General features: G+C 39.4%; 2 protein-coding genes across 4 annotated transcripts in view; one reads left to right on the top strand and one right to left on the bottom strand.

Moving 5' to 3' along the window:
* The window catches only part of shpk (sedoheptulokinase), a 56,883-nt gene extending 49,662 nt beyond the window's left edge, over positions 1-7,221 (bottom strand). Inside the window, exon 1 of one of the 3 annotated variants that reach the window (XM_051931069.1) lies at positions 7,131-7,221. Coding sequence is in view for 1 of the 3 variants with exons in the window: in XM_051931068.1 (XP_051787028.1) it covers positions 7,159-7,187 (29 nt within the window). In the remaining 2 variants the exon portion in view is untranslated. Of the gene's footprint in view, positions 1-1,112; positions 1,746-7,130 lie in introns of those variants that run through there. The other 2 variants (XM_051931068.1, XM_051931070.1) reach the window with 2 other exon arrangements.
* Positions 7,222-7,372: 151 nt separating this feature from the next.
* On the top strand, positions 7,373-14,841 carry emc6 (ER membrane protein complex subunit 6). The gene is made up of 2 exons (XM_028807187.2): positions 7,373-7,621; positions 14,205-14,841. The coding sequence occupies exon 2, from the start codon at positions 14,224-14,226 to the stop codon at positions 14,554-14,556; it is 333 nt and encodes a 110-aa protein (XP_028663020.1). The 5' UTR covers positions 7,373-7,621; positions 14,205-14,223; the 3' UTR covers positions 14,557-14,841.
* Positions 14,842-17,205: the final 2,364 nt, after the last annotated feature.

The raw sequence follows: 17,205 nt of genomic DNA, 5'->3' as shown, positions 1-17,205 counted from the left end.
CACACTATGCACATAACTTAAACGTTTACAAAGTGCAGTCAGACCATTGACGTCTTCAGTATAATCTGAATGTAAACACACCCAGGATCTTACTTTGATTCCTAGCAATCTCCAAGGCACTAAGCATATAAAACCTTTATGGGATAACAGCAAGTGAGAGACCCTGGCTGAAAGTAACATAAAAAAAAGATGCTCGCCTGTTAAGTATTTGCACAGTGCCACCCAGTGGACACTGCTGATATTGCAGAGGAAAGGCTTGCGCTCTGAGGACACTAAAGTAGGACTTTCTGGCCTGAACACTACACTGCTCGTGTGATGCAAATCAGATACTCCACATCAGTAAGGCCATACCACTGCTGCTGTAAACTATTCTGATAGTAGCAACCTAAAACAGGCACTGGTGATCTTCAGGATCAATTAGATTCAAAGCAGAAAAACACTAGAGATATAAATGCTCAACTCACAAGAAGTTTATCTTTTAGGATTTTAATGTTCCATATTTCTCTTTATGGAAAGGCTTTGGATGGTAGAATGTGTTAGTAACATAACTAATATTCTCAGACCTGCTTACTACTTCAGGGAAACAGTATGCCTATAGCAGCACAAAGTGCAAGACAAAAAAAAACATGGTTCTGATCAGGATGCCAGTCCATTACAAGAAACAAAGTCACACAGGGAAAATTCAGTCTCACAGATTGTTCGACATGCTTTTTGTAGGGAATATAGTAGTTAAATTTACATTGACAAGGAGAGAACATGCAAACTCCACATTGCCAATGACCCAACACAGAACACTATATCTGTGAGGCTACAGTACTATGCCACCTAGAACATGGAAGCCATAAATAAAATTTTACAATCTAATACATCAGGATTCAGTAGAGAGGTTAATAGCTTTTCTAGGCACTGTAACTTTACTTACATATCTTTTAAGACTAAATAACTACATCATCATAGCCAAACATCTAAAGGAAGTGGTAAAGTATGCATGGATTGGTTACTACTACTGCTGCTTCACAGCTAAAGAATCCCAGCACTGCCACTGAAGGGGTGACATCTTCTCCGGTTACTTCAATTTTCTCCCATATATAGTTTGGAGAGCCCAGACTGACCTGGTTTGGCTGTTGGGGAGAGTGCATGAGAGAGCCCTTCTATAAACTGGTGTCCCATTCAAGGTCAGTGCCACCCATACAACGGATGCTGTTATGACAGGCTGTGGTTCCCCAAGATGCCGAGGGTACAGAAAATCAGTGAAAGTAAGAGGCTGTAGTATTGATAGCTTTTCAGTAGCATCCTAATGAAAGGCTAAATGTTATATTATTTAAAGGGAAACAATTTCTTTACTGCCAGTCAAATCAGTCTCAATCTGAAAATGCCTTCATTATAACCTTTTACACTGAATGTGTTCAGCTTTGATAAGGTTCACCTTTAAGTAACTAAAAAGTAATTTAATGAAAATGTGTAAGTCCACCCATTCATCCATTTACTGGACCCACTCAATGAAATTTTCGGCTCATGGATGGCCACAGCCTATCACAGCAGCAGGAACGAAACCTGGATGGGACGTCAGGCTATCAGAGGACATGATGAGTAACTTGAAGAACTTAAACATTAGCCACAAACTGAAACCTCAATTAATCCACTGAGGAACTTTAGAACAAGCTGTGTCATGTACCCTGATGATCTCAATGTACCTATAAGAGTCAGTGCTGTTATTTGAGAAGGAGTTCCTGGAGGGGTTCTTTGGCATGATAGCAAAGGGATTCTGGGATTTAGAGCTGTATGAGAAAAGGTTAATAAGGTTTGAATCTGGTTCAGAGAACATAACAGAATACTTGGTAATGAGGAGTGGTGGCCAAACCTGGTGAAAAATGTGAAGATGATCACTGGAAATTTGTTAAAATTACGCCATCTAACCTTTTAAGAATGAGAAAATGTAACAGACCAAGATGAAAGGTCTGGATCATCAATGAACAGGGTGTGAGAATTAAAATGCACCTGAGGCACTGGCAACATGAGGAGTAATGGGCAAATAGGATTAATGAAGAATACCTAGCTGGGGAAAATGTGCGTGGAAGCACACCGGTAGACAAGATGGCACACTTTTAGTAGAGGTGATTAAGAAATAGAATCACAAAAGAACATCTACAAAGATTCAATGAAATCCTCATGGCAATGTCAAAGGTGCCAGAAAACTAAGTGAGGTGCAAGATGAAGAACACATGAGGAGTACTTTTGGGATTGGGAAACACATGTGAGAAAAACAATGAAGGAAACATTTTTTTTTCTATATTATTGATCTGTAAGAAGATTTTAATATCAAGAATATATGGAATCCTAACTGAACTTAAATATTTTTTTCTGGACACACACATGGACACTGATGGAAACAACAGACACATAAATTAAATCACTAAGTAGTGTGGTAGACAAGAGGGCTTTAGGGAGCTTAAAAACACGGCTTAATGTAATTTTGGACAAATGAGGTGAATAGGATTTGGGAAGTCTGTTGCTCTGAAGTACCTAATTATGTCTAAATTATTCTAATGAAGATGTCATCTGCAAAAAATAAATGGAAGAACCTTATTGAAGGCTTTTAAATGCAGAATTACAAAACAGAGGAATGTGATGAAGACAGGTAAATCACTGACTTCCTAGCGTGGCGTTGGATATGTAGAAGGATGATACAGGAATTAGATCTGAATGGTTACAGTGCACTGACGTTTGGCTTTTGAGAAAGAAGGATTTCATAATACTGCAAAAAATAGAGTGTTTTCAGTCCAGTGTACAAAGGTAACGGTGATCCATGTAAGTGCACGGCTTATGAAACAACTCACCTTATGGAGCAATTACTGTATTTATGCTGGCTGAGAGATCTAATAAAAGTCAATGAAATACTATATGGTTTTATTGCCAGAGAAAGATAAAAAGTAAAATGAGCACAAACAGAGGAAGGAAATTAGATGAAGGGAAAGAAGTTGTTTTACAGATCTGTAGATGTGGAGAAGGCATTTAAGATGATTCCATAAGAGATGGTGACGAAAGCATAACGTGGCGATCAAGGCACAAAGGAGTGGCGACAAGTTGAATTTTGGTCACCATACAAATAAACAAGTAAGAATTCATTGTAATCTGAACGTGTAACAATAAACTTGAACCTGAAAGTTGAATCCATCCATTCAATTTCAAACTCGCTTAAGCAAGTGAGTATGGCAGGAATTGAAAAGGTTCCGTGTGAATAAATGGACTGCAGTAATGATGATGACACAAGTTGAAGCACAAAAACGGTAGTCAGTTGGACTGTTTGGGACCTCTGAAGAAGATGCTGATGGAAGGCAGTGACGGACAAAAGACGAGAGTAGGTGGAGGCAAGGGGCCAGTCTAGGTAGACTCAGGTGAAGAATGGTAAACTATATGTCTTTCACATGACTTCTACTAATACAAGATTTTAAAACTACTGTCACACTAACTAACATTTGTAGTTACAGTAGTAAATATCTGAGATATTAAAATGTGTCTTTCAATTTAAACATTTAAGTCATTTTAATTTTTTACCCTCTGATAGAGGTCCATAGAGGGCTAAGTTCCTAGTAAAGGATCAAAAATAACAACATATTTGTTATTACTGATGTTGAAATAGTCTAAAACCATATCCCACATGCAGAGGGGTGTGCGGGGCCTAGGGCTGACCATCCCCATGTAGGGCCGGTTACGTCAAACGCTGTTACCAGTATGTGTGGACTGTATAAACTTGCGCGTGTATTTAATAAAAATAATGTTAACATACACCAGATTTTCTCATTACAGTATTCAACTAGATTTTTGCAACAGAACATGCAGACTTTATCAAAATATAACTGGAGAATATAACTTGACAAATCTGCTCAAACAGGACACACAGACCTCAAAAGTGGGGCCCCCTTAGGCGCGGGGCCTGGGGCAGTCACCCCACTTGCCACCCCCAAACAGCGCTCTTGTCCACATGCTTATGTTTGAAATTGGCCATTTTTAACCATCTGGGAACGGTTCTTAGAGAGCTAGAAATACTTGTAAAGAATCACATATCAAAAATATTATCATTCATGATCAGAAAACTTGAAATAGCATAGAACAACACTCCACATGCCTATATTATCAATCTCTATTTTTTCAAAGTTTTGTGAAAAGCAGTAATTTTGACCTCTCGTATCCCATTAGGGGGTGAACCCCTGTAGTCAGTGGATATGTTATATACAGTATGGATAAGTTATATATGGATATAACTTCCAGTCCTTCGGTTTACTCTTTATCATAAGGGTATAATTTCCTGCACAAAATATGGTCAAAAATGGCCTAAAATGGTTTTTATTTTTGGTTTAGAGATTCAAAAGCAGGAGGAGAACCCCAAAAAGTACAACATCTTGCGCATTAAAAAGATGAAGACATGTTGAACGGGATAAAATATGTGAGGTCTGTCTGATAATGGTGAGTCAGAAAGCGGAAGACAAAAAAAAACCTGAAGTGATTCAAAAGTGTCCATAAGTAAGTCTTGTGAACACAAAAACAGTATTTTTTTGTTTTTCTTCTTCATGCTACTCATATAAGGATACCATAAATGAACAACACTTCCCAGATGATTACTTGCCTGTAACTGACCAAAACTGTGTAATCAGTGTAATTACAATACTGTAGTATGTAGTTTAATGAAATAAATCACAATTTGCATCTGCTGCTAAATTTTGTGAATGTGTCTGGTGGCCAAGTTTTACCAAACTTAAAAAGACTCAGTGCATCAGTCTATAGTTTGGAGCTATAAATACCAGGATTAATTCATTTCTTGTGACACATACCATCATTTCCTTGAAAACTGACAACTTTTTAAAAATGTGCCCTGAAAGAATTGCGAGGAAAAGTCGTTCTGTACAGAATACAATTAGCCTAAACCTGAATGCATGAGAAAATGAATACATAAGATTTATTTAAATACTTTTATTTCTATACTCATGGCTTGTTTAAAGCCTCGAGGCTCAGACGTGGCAAGACTCATAATGTTTCCAGCACTACCGGCACCCAGAACCATTCTGCAGGGGTTGGAGGCCGACATGAGTGAAACCTTTAAATGGGTTAAACTTTGCAAAGCTGCTAGCTGAGATGGCATCTCAACCTGACGTCCTTAAGGCGCGTCCCACCCAACTATCACGAGTGTAGGCCAACATCTTCATTTTGCCCCTGTCTGTGTGCATGGTGCTGCTGTGTTTCAAGAAAACCAAAATCATGCTTATGCCAAAGAAATCTGCATGTTTCCAACTAAAACGACTGACTACTGGGCCATCTCTTTTGAAGTCTTTGCAGAAACTGGTCATGATTCATATTAAACACAATCTCCCTGCTAGCCTGGATCCACTACAATTTGCATACTGGTATAACAGGTCTGTGGATGATGCTATCCACTTCACCCTGAACATTGCTCGGAGACATAAGGAATGGAAAAACAACTATTTCATGATGCTGTTCATTGATTACAGCTCTGCCTTTATAACACCATTGTGCCCTACAGCTTGGTGCTGAAGCTCAGATGCCTTGGTCTGAGCAGCTCCATCTATGGCTGGATGTTTGACTTTGTGACAAATAAGCCCCAGTCAGGTCAGGATTAGCAACAAGAACTCTTTCGTGCTGCTCACCAACTTTGGTGTTCCGCAAGGCTGCTGCCTCAGTCCACAGTTATATAGTCAATCCACCTATGACTGTGTAGCAAAGCATGTGCGGAAACAGTATCATGCAATCTGTGAATGACACCATCATGATTGGCCTCATCTGTGATAATGAGGAGACTGCCTATAAGAGGGCTACAGAGCCACATCAACAACCTCTCCCTGAATATCGAAAAAACACCAAAACAAAGCAGGTCATCGTTGACTTCTGGAAGGACAAAGGCAATCATGCTCCAATCCACATCAACTGCTCTCCTGTTCAGAGAGTTAGTAGCTTCAGGTTCCTGGGTGTCCAGACCACAGACTGCCTTTTATGGTCTGTTGAAACCACCTACATCCTCAAAAAGGCCCTTTTTCCTGAGGAGAGTAAAGAGCTTTGGGGTGGAAACCAAAATGCTAGTGAACTTCCACTGCTGTACTACTGAAAGTATGCTGACCGGATGCATCACAGTGTGATTTGGTAACCTGATTTGCCAGGATCGGACATTACTCCAAAGTACTACTTCTAAAATCTTTGGGGCTAACCTTCCACAGCTTTGTATCATCCATTCCACTTGAAGTCTAGGGGCAGCTGAATCTATTATCTTGGATGACAGTCATCCAGCTCATCACGTTTTCACTTCTACCTTCTAATAAACGCTACCGGGGCTTTATCACATGCTCCGCCCACTTCAGGGACAGCTTCTTCCCACAGCCAATAAGGTCTCAGAGTTTTCGGTAATGTTACCTGCCCAATACTGTGCACTCTACTCACATGCTGGTTTATGGTACTCTATTTATTTATTTCTATATCATCTTATTCCCTGTGTATACTTTCCTGCTCACCCTTACCCCCCATCCCTCCCACAGTGCAACTCTGGAACAAAGATTTCACCATGTTCTTGCAGTGTATGTGACAATAATGATTTTACCTAATCTAACCTAATTTAACCACGGTGCGATCCATTAATCTTCCACAGCTCACCCATTAAGGTCTCAAATACTTTCAGTCTGCTGCAGCCTATTAATGCAAGAACCGAGTAAAAACCTCCACGGTGAAAGCGCATACTGCTGTCATTATTATCCACTTTTTCTCTCTAAATATCTCACTAATATTACTCATCGCCAGTAGTTCCTGATTATTGCTTTTTAGCATTTTAATAAAATCCCGTTTTTTCCGCTAGTGACTACTTGTATATTAGGAGAAATGATGATCCCAAAATAAATAAATAAGCTCGCATTGGGAAAAGTCCTACCTTTAGGTCTGAGATAACAACATAAATGTCAAGGCGCACTGCATGGACTTTAACCGCTTTGAACAGAAGGTAATTACAGTCAAAAAATACTTATGAACAATGACACATTGAACATGCGAGTTAAATACAGTCACTTTAAAAATGTCTTCACGTTTAAATTTACAGAAAGGATCATAGCATATACATATAAATATTTAACACGCACGGAAATAGCCGTAACAGATTCAACTCACAGCACCCCACAGAGAGAACATTCAAGCATGTCCCACTCCGGCCACCATACACACACACAAAAAAAAAGACTAAAGATCAAGTGATAAGGAGGCTAGTTCCTTTTTATTATTTTTATTTTTTTTAATATAAAGATATCATGTGGATTATAAATTTTAGCAATAATGTAACCTTAATGTAGTCGGGTATTTTTTTCGTGTTCACGTTTCTATTAAATATTACCCATAAATCACCACGCTACAAAATGGCCACACTTATACACGATGCGTTAAATCATTGAAATTGCGCTTTCGTTTTTTTTCCGCGAGACCAGCTGTGATTTCTCTATATTTGTGTTTATGAGTGAAAATAATAAAAAAGTGAGAGAGAGAAAAAGTAATCAAGCTGATGCTTTGTCCCTGTTGCATATGATGTTCAACTGAGTGCCTGCTGCCTACGGAATCGCTTGAAGAGCTGAGCATCGGGGTAAGTAGAGAGGCCGGTTTGAAAAACGTAGTTCGATTGTAAAAGAAGGCAAGGACGTATGTGGCCGAATGATCGAGCAAACAGTATTGGTTATTTATTATTCGAGTGTTTTTTTGCAACTGCAAACAGCAGTGCAACTGCTATTTTCCCAGTCTGTCACTTTTTTTAAGTATGTGTCGATCACAGTTGTTGTAGCGGCTTAGCCTTTCCCTCGGTGTTGGGGTGTTTTATATCTTAAGTGGCATGAAGTGTGGAATGGTGACTTGGTTTTTTGAACCAGCAGCACAAGGCTACTGCTTCAACCCCTGCTTCGACCGGAGCCCTTTATTCTGGTCTTGAGGAAGGGCGTGTGCTAAATAAAGAACACTAATCGTTAAGTTTCACTGTGTCTTGAAATTTGCTTTTAATCCGTTAGATTGAGCGTTTTTTTGAGGATTTTAGATTTTGTATGAATTTCCTGCACATTTGGCTTTGACTTTTTTTACATTTTCATTTTGTCTTATTTTTCTGTCGAGTTTATTCTGGAGTCTAAATATAGTAGGAGAAAACGGTAGGTTTCATATCTTGTGACGCATTGAGAGGGCTGGCTGTCACCTCCTGGCGAAATCAGACGTGTCTCGCAAAGAACGAAGCCGATCGCCCCAATTGGAGGACCGGTCTGTTTTCTTGTTGCTATTTTATATACTTTTAACCACCATTGGGGGTTTGGGAACAGAAACCTGGCAATCATATTTCGAAAAAGTGACTAACCATTGAGATGAAAATCCTCGAATGAATGCAGTTATCGAATAGTTCTAGTCATTAAAACAATAAAGGCGGCATTCAAATGCATTTAATCACTCCAACTCTGTACTAATAACAGATAGCAGAAATTTAAATGGCAAGTGTGAAGGTGCTGAGCCAAAGGCGAAAAGGTGGGTGGGGGATAACCAGTAAAATATGTTGAGAAGCAACCCTAATAAGAAGACATGGAGATGGGCAGAACCCAGTAGGGACACTCTTGTGTGTTTATCTGCTGAAGTGCTTCACCGATGTAGAAATGTGTTCACTTTAAAGGAAATATCATCTGTTGACCTAGGGGGTCCCTGTCTTTTACTTTCTCTAAGTATATAGCACTGTTGATATTTTAACGTATTTAAAGTGTTGCAGTACTCTAGTTTCTGCAGGAGAATCCAAGGGCCACATTCCTTTTCACATAGGGCTTTAAGTGAGGAAGCATGGTGGCACAGTGCCTCCCAGATGCAGCATCTTGGGTTTGAACCCATGCTTGTTTTCTGCCTATGTGTTCTCCTTCTGTGTGCCTATGTTTTTCGTCCCACAGGCCCAAAGAAATGCTGGTTAGGTTACTTATCAGCGCTAAACTGACTGTTTGTCGATGTGAGAGTAGGTGATTCTACCCTGCAAGGTCCTGGTGTCCCTTCTGGGGTTGTTTCCTGCCTGGTTTTGTTGCTGCAGGGATTGGCTCCAACCCTTTCCAATTGGGATACACAGTTTTGAGGTTTCTTTAAGTATTGTGTTGGGGTGAAGAGTTGCAGTTTATGTTTTCAAGGGATTTGCATGCTTTAGAGTCCCTAAACACGATTTTTGTCTACTTTTCTGGATGTGATAGCTAAAAAGCCAAGCTAAACCTGTCTTTCCCCCATGCCAAAACACCAAATGTTTGCCGTGATCGGAAATATTAAGAGGGAAGCAGTGCGTGGTGTGTTGCAATGGCAGCTGGAGTAAGATGGGGGGTTTTGGATTTTTCATTATTTGCTTCAGAATCATTTTTATACTGTACTGCGGTCCAAAAGCTGGTATCATTGTTAAAGGCAAAATTTTAGTACCAGTCCAATGCCAATGTGGAGCACAAAAAAGATATAAATTGGAAAATCATGCTTTGTAAAGTTTTAACCTATTTAAAATGAAGTGTCACTTTAGTTATTCCTTCAATTTATGCCGTTCCTTTTATTAATAGAGCATTAACTGTAGTGACTCTTATTCTTTCTCTGCTCCTTGACTTTGGTTGTGCATCATTGCAAGCATAAATGTGTAAGTTGGTTGGGCTCAAATATTTCCATTTCTTGCTTTAAGCGATTCGAGTCTCAGACTGATTTAGGAGTTCACGTTCACTTAACCAGTTTTGGACACGAAAGGTGCAGCAGAAAAGAACAGCTTGCAAATTGAAACCTGCCTTGAATGGTCTTGTTAACCTCTAACAAGTGTATATTTAGCAGTCTTCATTTTAGTTACACATGAGTATCTATGAAATATTGCAGATAACTTTCTGTTCCTTGCTGGCACGTCGGCATACCCTGCAGTGGTACCCAGGATGGTCCCTGTCTTGTGCTGATGCCGCCAGAGGTGCCAGTGGATTTGAAATGGAAAATGTGGATTTCATTATGTGGATGGCAAAACAACAATATGGACAGATGGTGTGACATTTCTTGGTTCAAAAGTAAAGATACAGAAAGTGGACTTGTATCCTAACAGAGGTAGTTACACACAGACAGTTGGTCAATTTTCATGTTTGCTCATCTGAATTTGCATTTAGTTTTTTGCACTTTGCATAGTGTCTTCCAGTCATCGGGTCTGCTTCGTGGCAGTTGGCATCTCCCGCCACGCTCTGCTGTAACAGACAGATCTGCAGCTGAAGTTTTTTTCTTTTTAATATATGTATATATATTTTTTTTAAATAGAATCATAATGGACAGATTCATTGCTGATGTAATGGCTAAGAGGCCATACATACACACTGTGATATCCTCCTTGTACTGCTCAGTTTCTTTGTTTTCTGCAGTGTAATGTTCATGTTGGCATTTTAAACCCTTTCATTCAAAATATTCCAGTTAATTTGAGCCCTGCATGGACAATTCAGATTATTAAAAGAATGTTGCCATTATAGCTTTAGTGTTCTGGCAGCATCCATCAATCCAGCTTTGGGTTTTTTTGGGGGGTTTTCCCACTTCATGGCTGATCCTGGCAGCACTGGTAGTGAGACCTGAGCCCCAGTATGGCACACCCTTGCTTTAAACAAGGTTATTTAAAGGTGTACCTAAGCCTAACCTGCACATCCTTGGCATGTAGAATGATACTGTTGACCCTTGGGCTCTAATAATCTCCTATCCATCCATTCATTTTCAGACCAGCTAAAACCAGTTCAAGAATATTTGGGTTGTAGTGATTTGGATAAGAGCAGATGCAACGCAGTTGCCAACCTTCTTCAAGGAACTCGTTTTGAACCACGGTATACTCCGATGTTCCCTCAGGATAATCTTCTTAACACACTGGGGGAGGATCAGAGTACCTGGGGAGACTCCATACAGACAGCCTCGCCTCTCCAGAAGTCTGGGTTCAGAATTGGAGTTCAGTTGTCACGTATAATTTTAATTTTCTCCTTCTGTCTGTATTAGCTTCCAAATGTATCTCTATTATATAAAAAAAAAAAATCTTGAGATGAGACATTTTCAGAGAGATAATTTCATGTCCTGCGAGACGAAACTTTGTGCCAAGAGATGAATTGAAAACCTAACAGGTCCAAGTGGGGGCAGAAGTAAAAGACAAACAGTAGAAGAAGAAAAGACAAAGTAGAACGTCATAAAGAGGTTCAAAAACGTTGCAGTGATACACATACAGAGCAGGTTATAGATTATGAAAGTTCTAAAATTTGAAAGTCTCAAAAAACTGATAGTAAAGATCACATTAGCGCTAACACACGGAAATTATTACTCGGTGAAATAATGGAACAGTGAAAAGAGATTGAATATATCATAGGTGATATGACAGAGCTACTGCAAGTTTAATTTCAAAGAAACCACAATTCGGTCAGGTTTATATTTATCATCACAGAGAAGCAATGCAACATAGAATCAAAAGAGTTGAACGATTGGACGTATTACAAATTCTACAGCCAATAATGGATACAAATCCACACGTCCAAAAGTATTACACTTTACACAAAATTTATCTGAAAAACATGGAGAAAGGACTTTTCTAGGATTTCTATATGAATCTGAAAGATCACACTCGCATATGTAATAATCCAACATGTGATGAATTGTCAGCGATAGTTTTGAAAGATGGAGATATCAAAGACAGAGTCGATATTTGTGTTTATCCAAAAGCACAGCATGATTCATCGCAAGTGGCATATCCGGGAAATGACTTGCGTGTAGGGCCTGCATGGGGGTTGGCAAGCAAAGTGACCAAGGGGCAGAGCCCCCTAGTTTAAAATACAGTAAACTTGAATGTTTTATTTTTATTAAGAAAGCTTCACAGTGAGGGGACAGTTTGGTCAGTGTTGCCAAAACTCCAGCTGCTCACTCTTACTCGGTGGCACTGGTGAGAGTAGTGGCACATTCATAAATTGGGTGACTAAACTGCAGATTAATGAGTGCACTGTGTTAGTGTAATGCCCATTTAGTGAAGATGTTTAATTCAGCTTTAGGGTAACGGGGAGCCAGAGCCTGTCATGGCGGGTTTGGGGGCATGGAGAAGAGTTAATTGTGTACCATGTGATCTGCTTGTGTGTCCTGCTGCCAGTTCACTCTCTTGAGGTTGATGTAGGACTCTTGGGATGTATGTGAATGGCTGAACTTGAGTGTGTCTTAACGTGAACCCAAACCCAAACCTCGATCTCTTTCATTCTCTCCGGGGTTTGCTTCTGTTTAAAATGGCATTGTAACACATCCCAGTTCAAGAACATATCGTTTAGCTAGCAGAGAATATGCAGTGTTTTGTTATTAAAAACAAATTGCCGGACTATAAAAGTGCCAAAGGTACAGTACAATAAACTTGTAATTTACAAATCACTTTGATATTAATGTATTGAGTAATTTGAATGAACTCCTGTGTAACAAATTAGGCATAATTATTAAATAGTAATTTTAAAAAGACATGGCTTGTTGCAAGAATAGTCAATAGAGATGGCTTACCAAAATATTTGTGTGGGAAATTTAGAATTTGTGGGAGTTACTAAACCTGTTCGGGTTGCCATACATGACACATTGTAAATGATTTATTTTTATAAAGTAACTAGAATAGTGTCCAATTTTTAATTTAATCCCAAATTGCTTTGCTCTTTCAACATATGCTTGATGATTGAAAAGCTTGTAGTCACTCTTTTTGTAAAACAGTGCCCTAAAGATGTGAATTTTTAAACTCTTGCCTCCCCCCTCAGGTTTTATCACAACCTTTTAGTTAATAGGCTATGTTGATCGTCTCTGCTACTTTCATACTAGGAAGGAAATTTACATTTTTGGGCAAAGTATCCAAGACCAGGGCTAGTGACTCGAAGACCCTGAATGCTGAGTCAGGGGAAGGACCTGGATAATTCCAGCTTTAAACCACCATTTACTTTAAACCCCAACCCGAAAAAAAAAAATAGTGACATCAGGGTTGCCGTTGAACAAAAGAGGACCTCTCTGTAGGCCACAGCCACTTCTTTGAAACTTCATTTAAACTTGTGGTACTCTAAAACAAATCTCCGTAGGCCTAACTTGGGGATGTCTTGGGTACTAATGTCTGCACCTACGAGATTGTGTTTGCCACACAGTATGGTGTACTCTTTACTGGATGCTCTTTTATTTATTTATTGCTCTTTTTGTTTCCATGCACTCTGTTTCAACAATTTGTTGTTCTGAACACTCTGTGACTTTGCATAATACCTGACTCCGATCCTGCATACTGTGCCAAGGGAAGATTAGAGCCATGTATGTTTCCATGATGTGGTTTGTTTTCTAATATTATTCTGTATGATTACTCAAGCTGCATGGCTACTCTTTTTTTAATAAAATGAACAAAAATGTTTACACGGTGAACTTGTCAAGTTTACACTGCTTGTATTTTGTTCTTATTTGTTGGCTAATGCAATTCTCCTTTAGGCAACTCTTAGCACAATGATGTCCATTATTTTAATATCTTAAATGACACTGATAGCACATTGCTTTATTGTGCTCGGCTGGAAAAATTGTAAGAAGTTGTGTGACAATTGTTAATGTTACCTGAAGCACTGACACCCTTAAGAATTCTCCCATGGCTTCTACTTCTTACTAAGTCTTTGACTACCCCACCCTGATGGGTAATGGAGGCGATGTTGTTGGATTTGATATGAATAAGATGGTGCATTGTATGTCTAGCACACTTGTAACTCACTGGTGTCTCTGCTGTAGAATTCACTCTTTGGCAAAACCCCTGTCTACTGCAATGGGACTTGAACTTGGGGTCTTTTGATTAACGAGCAGCCGTTTTAGCCAGTGGAGTTAAAGGAGAACTCAACTTTTTTACAAAGGCTTCAACCTCTTATGGCCTTCTTATGTCTGCCCCTCCCGTTTCCCCTGGAATAATGTTATCCACAGTATATAACCAAACATTAAGAAAATACATTTAACTTGACTGGATGTGAAGCTTATTGGTTCTTTATTTCTTTGTCGTATCCATGTACACTTGGTTTTTGTCCTGTTTTTCACATACCAGTAAGTGTGTTTGTTACCCATTCATGTAATTCCTTTTAGGTTTTAAGATGCTGACTTATGTTTTTAATAGTTAACTTACTGAGTGACACCCGTGTTTCATTATTGGTCTTTTTGTTTGTTCTCTTTTACAGTAGCTCCGACGTGTACAGAATGGCCGCTTTGGTAGCGAAACGAGATGGACCTCAGTTCATCAGTGAAGTGGCTGTCCGAGGAAATGCAGCAGTACTGGAATACTGCAGGACATCTGTGTCAGCTTTGTCAGGAGCGACGGCGGGAATTCTGGGCCTGACAGGACTCTATGGCTTTATCTTCTACTTCCTTGCTTCGTTCCTCCTCTCCTTGTTGCTTATACTTAAAGCTGGGCGCAAGTGGAACAAATATTTCAAGTCAAGAAGGCTCCTGTTTACTGGGGGGCTAGTGGGTGGCCTTTTCACTTATGTCCTCTTCTGGACCTTCCTGTATGGTATGGTGCACGTGTACTAAATGTACAGAGTTAGAGATTCACACACTTGCAGTGGCTTTGAGCTCGAATTATGGTTTTAACTAATTTTTACTTATTGTATAGCTAGGATTTAATTTATGTTCAATTCCTCTTTAAACTGCCAAAAATAAGAAAATGTCTTAGTTCTTTTTATGTTGCATAATGAAATGTGAAAAAGCTACATAACCTTCTGTAGACTGAAAACAGTTGTAATAATTCCACTAAGATGACAGTTGCTATGTCTGCACTACAGAGAATTTAAGTAAAAATAAATTCTGATCTTTGTGCATTGTCTTGTTTGTTTCAGTTTAAGATTCAAGGAAGGTGTTTGTTGTAGTTGGGTGGTTTCTTTATGAGGCTGAAAGTAAAACGCAAAGTAGTTCAACAAACCCTTCTTGGTATCCTCACATTTGACATTCTGACTGAGGGGTCATGTTGTTCAGGTACTATTTATTTATTTACTAGCCCTATTACTTGTCGAGGACAGGTAATATTTTATATATTTTGTCCTACATGTAGCTTCAGCACCTTTCTTCAGTATACACGTGTGTCTGAATCTCTTGACTGGCGCTCCTTCTCTCGGGCCCATTCTCGTAAAGCCAGCTTTTCAGACTCTTATTTTGAGGGGAATTGCTTGCCTCCTGTCTGTGTTTATACTTCTGTTTCTCCTTGTGTCTCTCACTCACTTGCACTTCTTATCTCGATTGCATCGCCAAAGCTAAACTGACCAGTCACCCCACAGCCAAACTGACGAATCAGATTGCTCCAAGGAACAGGACAGACACACACCTCATCATTATATAAATTAAATATAAATACACTAGCTGTCCCCTGTGGCTCCGTCCACGTAGTAGTGAAACAGGACAGTGGGGAGGGCCTGGCCCAGCTCTCTATACCTGACGTGACTCTTTCCCCCTCTCCTCAGCCCGCATCTCTGTCTCGGATTAGCGTGAATATATCGCTCCTGCAAGCGAACTATGATTCTTAGCGAATGAGAGAAGTCGCAAAATCAATGTGTTTGATGTTCAAGCAAATTATAGAAAAAAAACCCGATTAAATCCGTTAAGTAGTTCTCTTGTGAAAAGTGGACAGACATACAAACGGATCTATAAAACTATAAGAAATTTCGTGTTTGGACCACAAAATTTTTAAAACTGTTTCTTAGTGAGCACCTATGGGCCAAGGGTAACCTACATTCCAATTTTCATGTCCCAAGTTTTCATGGTTCGGGAGATTTTGTGATGAGCAAGTCAGTGGTATTAGGCTTTATATAATATATATCTGTCCGCTTGTTCACCAGTTTGATTAGGTGATCAGCTTTGGGTCTGGAATGGCAGGGACTCCCAACAGTGAAAGCCACTGCAATCCATCCTTCTATTTTCCAACCAGTTTACTTACGTTCAGGGTCCTGAGGGCTGCAGCCTGCTCCAGCTACACCAGATGCAAAGTGCATGGGAATTGGCCCCTCAAAGGGCATATTTCTGCATAAGGTCACTTGCACAGGGTGAATTAGTGTCCTGTTAACTGAACCTGCATGTCCATAATCCCAAACACTAGCACAACATTGCCAATGATGGAGAAGGAGTTCAAACCACAAGGTGTTTTGGGGTACTGCTGTTGTCTGAACCTGCTTCAGGTTCAAGTTTTAGGTTTGTGTGGGTCCTGTTCTATATGAATACAGATGTGTACAAATTTGCTGGTACCTTTACAGCTCATTGGAAAAAGTGCTGTATGCCTTCTGGAAAGTTATTAAATGAAGAGCAATTGACCCATGTATACCTGCATGTCTTTCATAAAAGAGATCAAGTATTGCTTATTCTACAAAGATATTCTAAAATGGCCTGGATACATTTGTTGGTACCCCTAGAAAAGATCATAAATAATTGGATTAGAGTGATTTTTCAGTTATCTTTAATTAGTATCACAAATGTCTCCAGTCAAGCAATACATGGACCAGAGAGAGCCGTCTGAGGAGAGTGGAAATAAAATTATAGACAAGCATGTTAAAGGCTGTGCGATATTCTCCATGCAGCTTGATGTTCTTGTATCAACACTTACAAATCTTATCAAGATATTTAAGGTCCATGAGACTCTCTTTGGCCGCAAGAGGAAAACTGAACCCAGAATGGGCAGAAGGATGTCACGGTACAATAGGCCATGAGCTCCATTACATGCTTTTATAGACCAAGCATTAAGGGAGTAGCAGACTGGCATTTAAAATATAAGGCTTAGGATAAATTTAATTCATTTATCTGCAACTTGGTGATTTAAGCAATTTTTTTCTTCATTTTGTTAAATAAATTGAGAAATGTAATAAATAATATTTATATTGAATAAAATGAACAATGAACTATAATGTGTGGAATTGCCATTTGTGTTTGACAGAGGCACATTCCTCATTCTGCCTTGGTTGGTATTGCAAGCAATTAACTGATCTTTATATATAGTGCTTTTCTAGCTCCAGCATGCACGCTCCTACATTTTTATATACCAAACACAGGCCAATTAATATGCTTACTTGGAGCGTGTCAAACTTTCATCCTTTGTGATTTAGGACATTACATTCTCAGACCATTTATTTTCAGTTCAGGGTCTTGAGAGGCTGAAGTCTATCTTTGAAGGACGGTGTGTAAGCATGTCGGAGGGCACCA

The sequence above is a fragment of the Erpetoichthys calabaricus genome, chromosome 8, assembly GCF_900747795.2.
Source record: "Erpetoichthys calabaricus chromosome 8, fErpCal1.3, whole genome shotgun sequence".
Lineage (NCBI taxonomy): Eukaryota > Metazoa > Chordata > Cladistia > Polypteriformes > Polypteridae > Erpetoichthys > Erpetoichthys calabaricus.
The sequence above is the reverse complement of the archived record's forward strand: the minus strand, read 5'-3'. Positions and strand labels throughout refer to the sequence as shown.

Excerpts from the sequence above, each read along its gene's own strand:
- emc6 (XM_028807187.2), top strand. The coding sequence starts at position 14,224 with ATGGCCGCTTTGGTAGCGAAACGAGATGGACCTCAGTTCATCAGTGAA.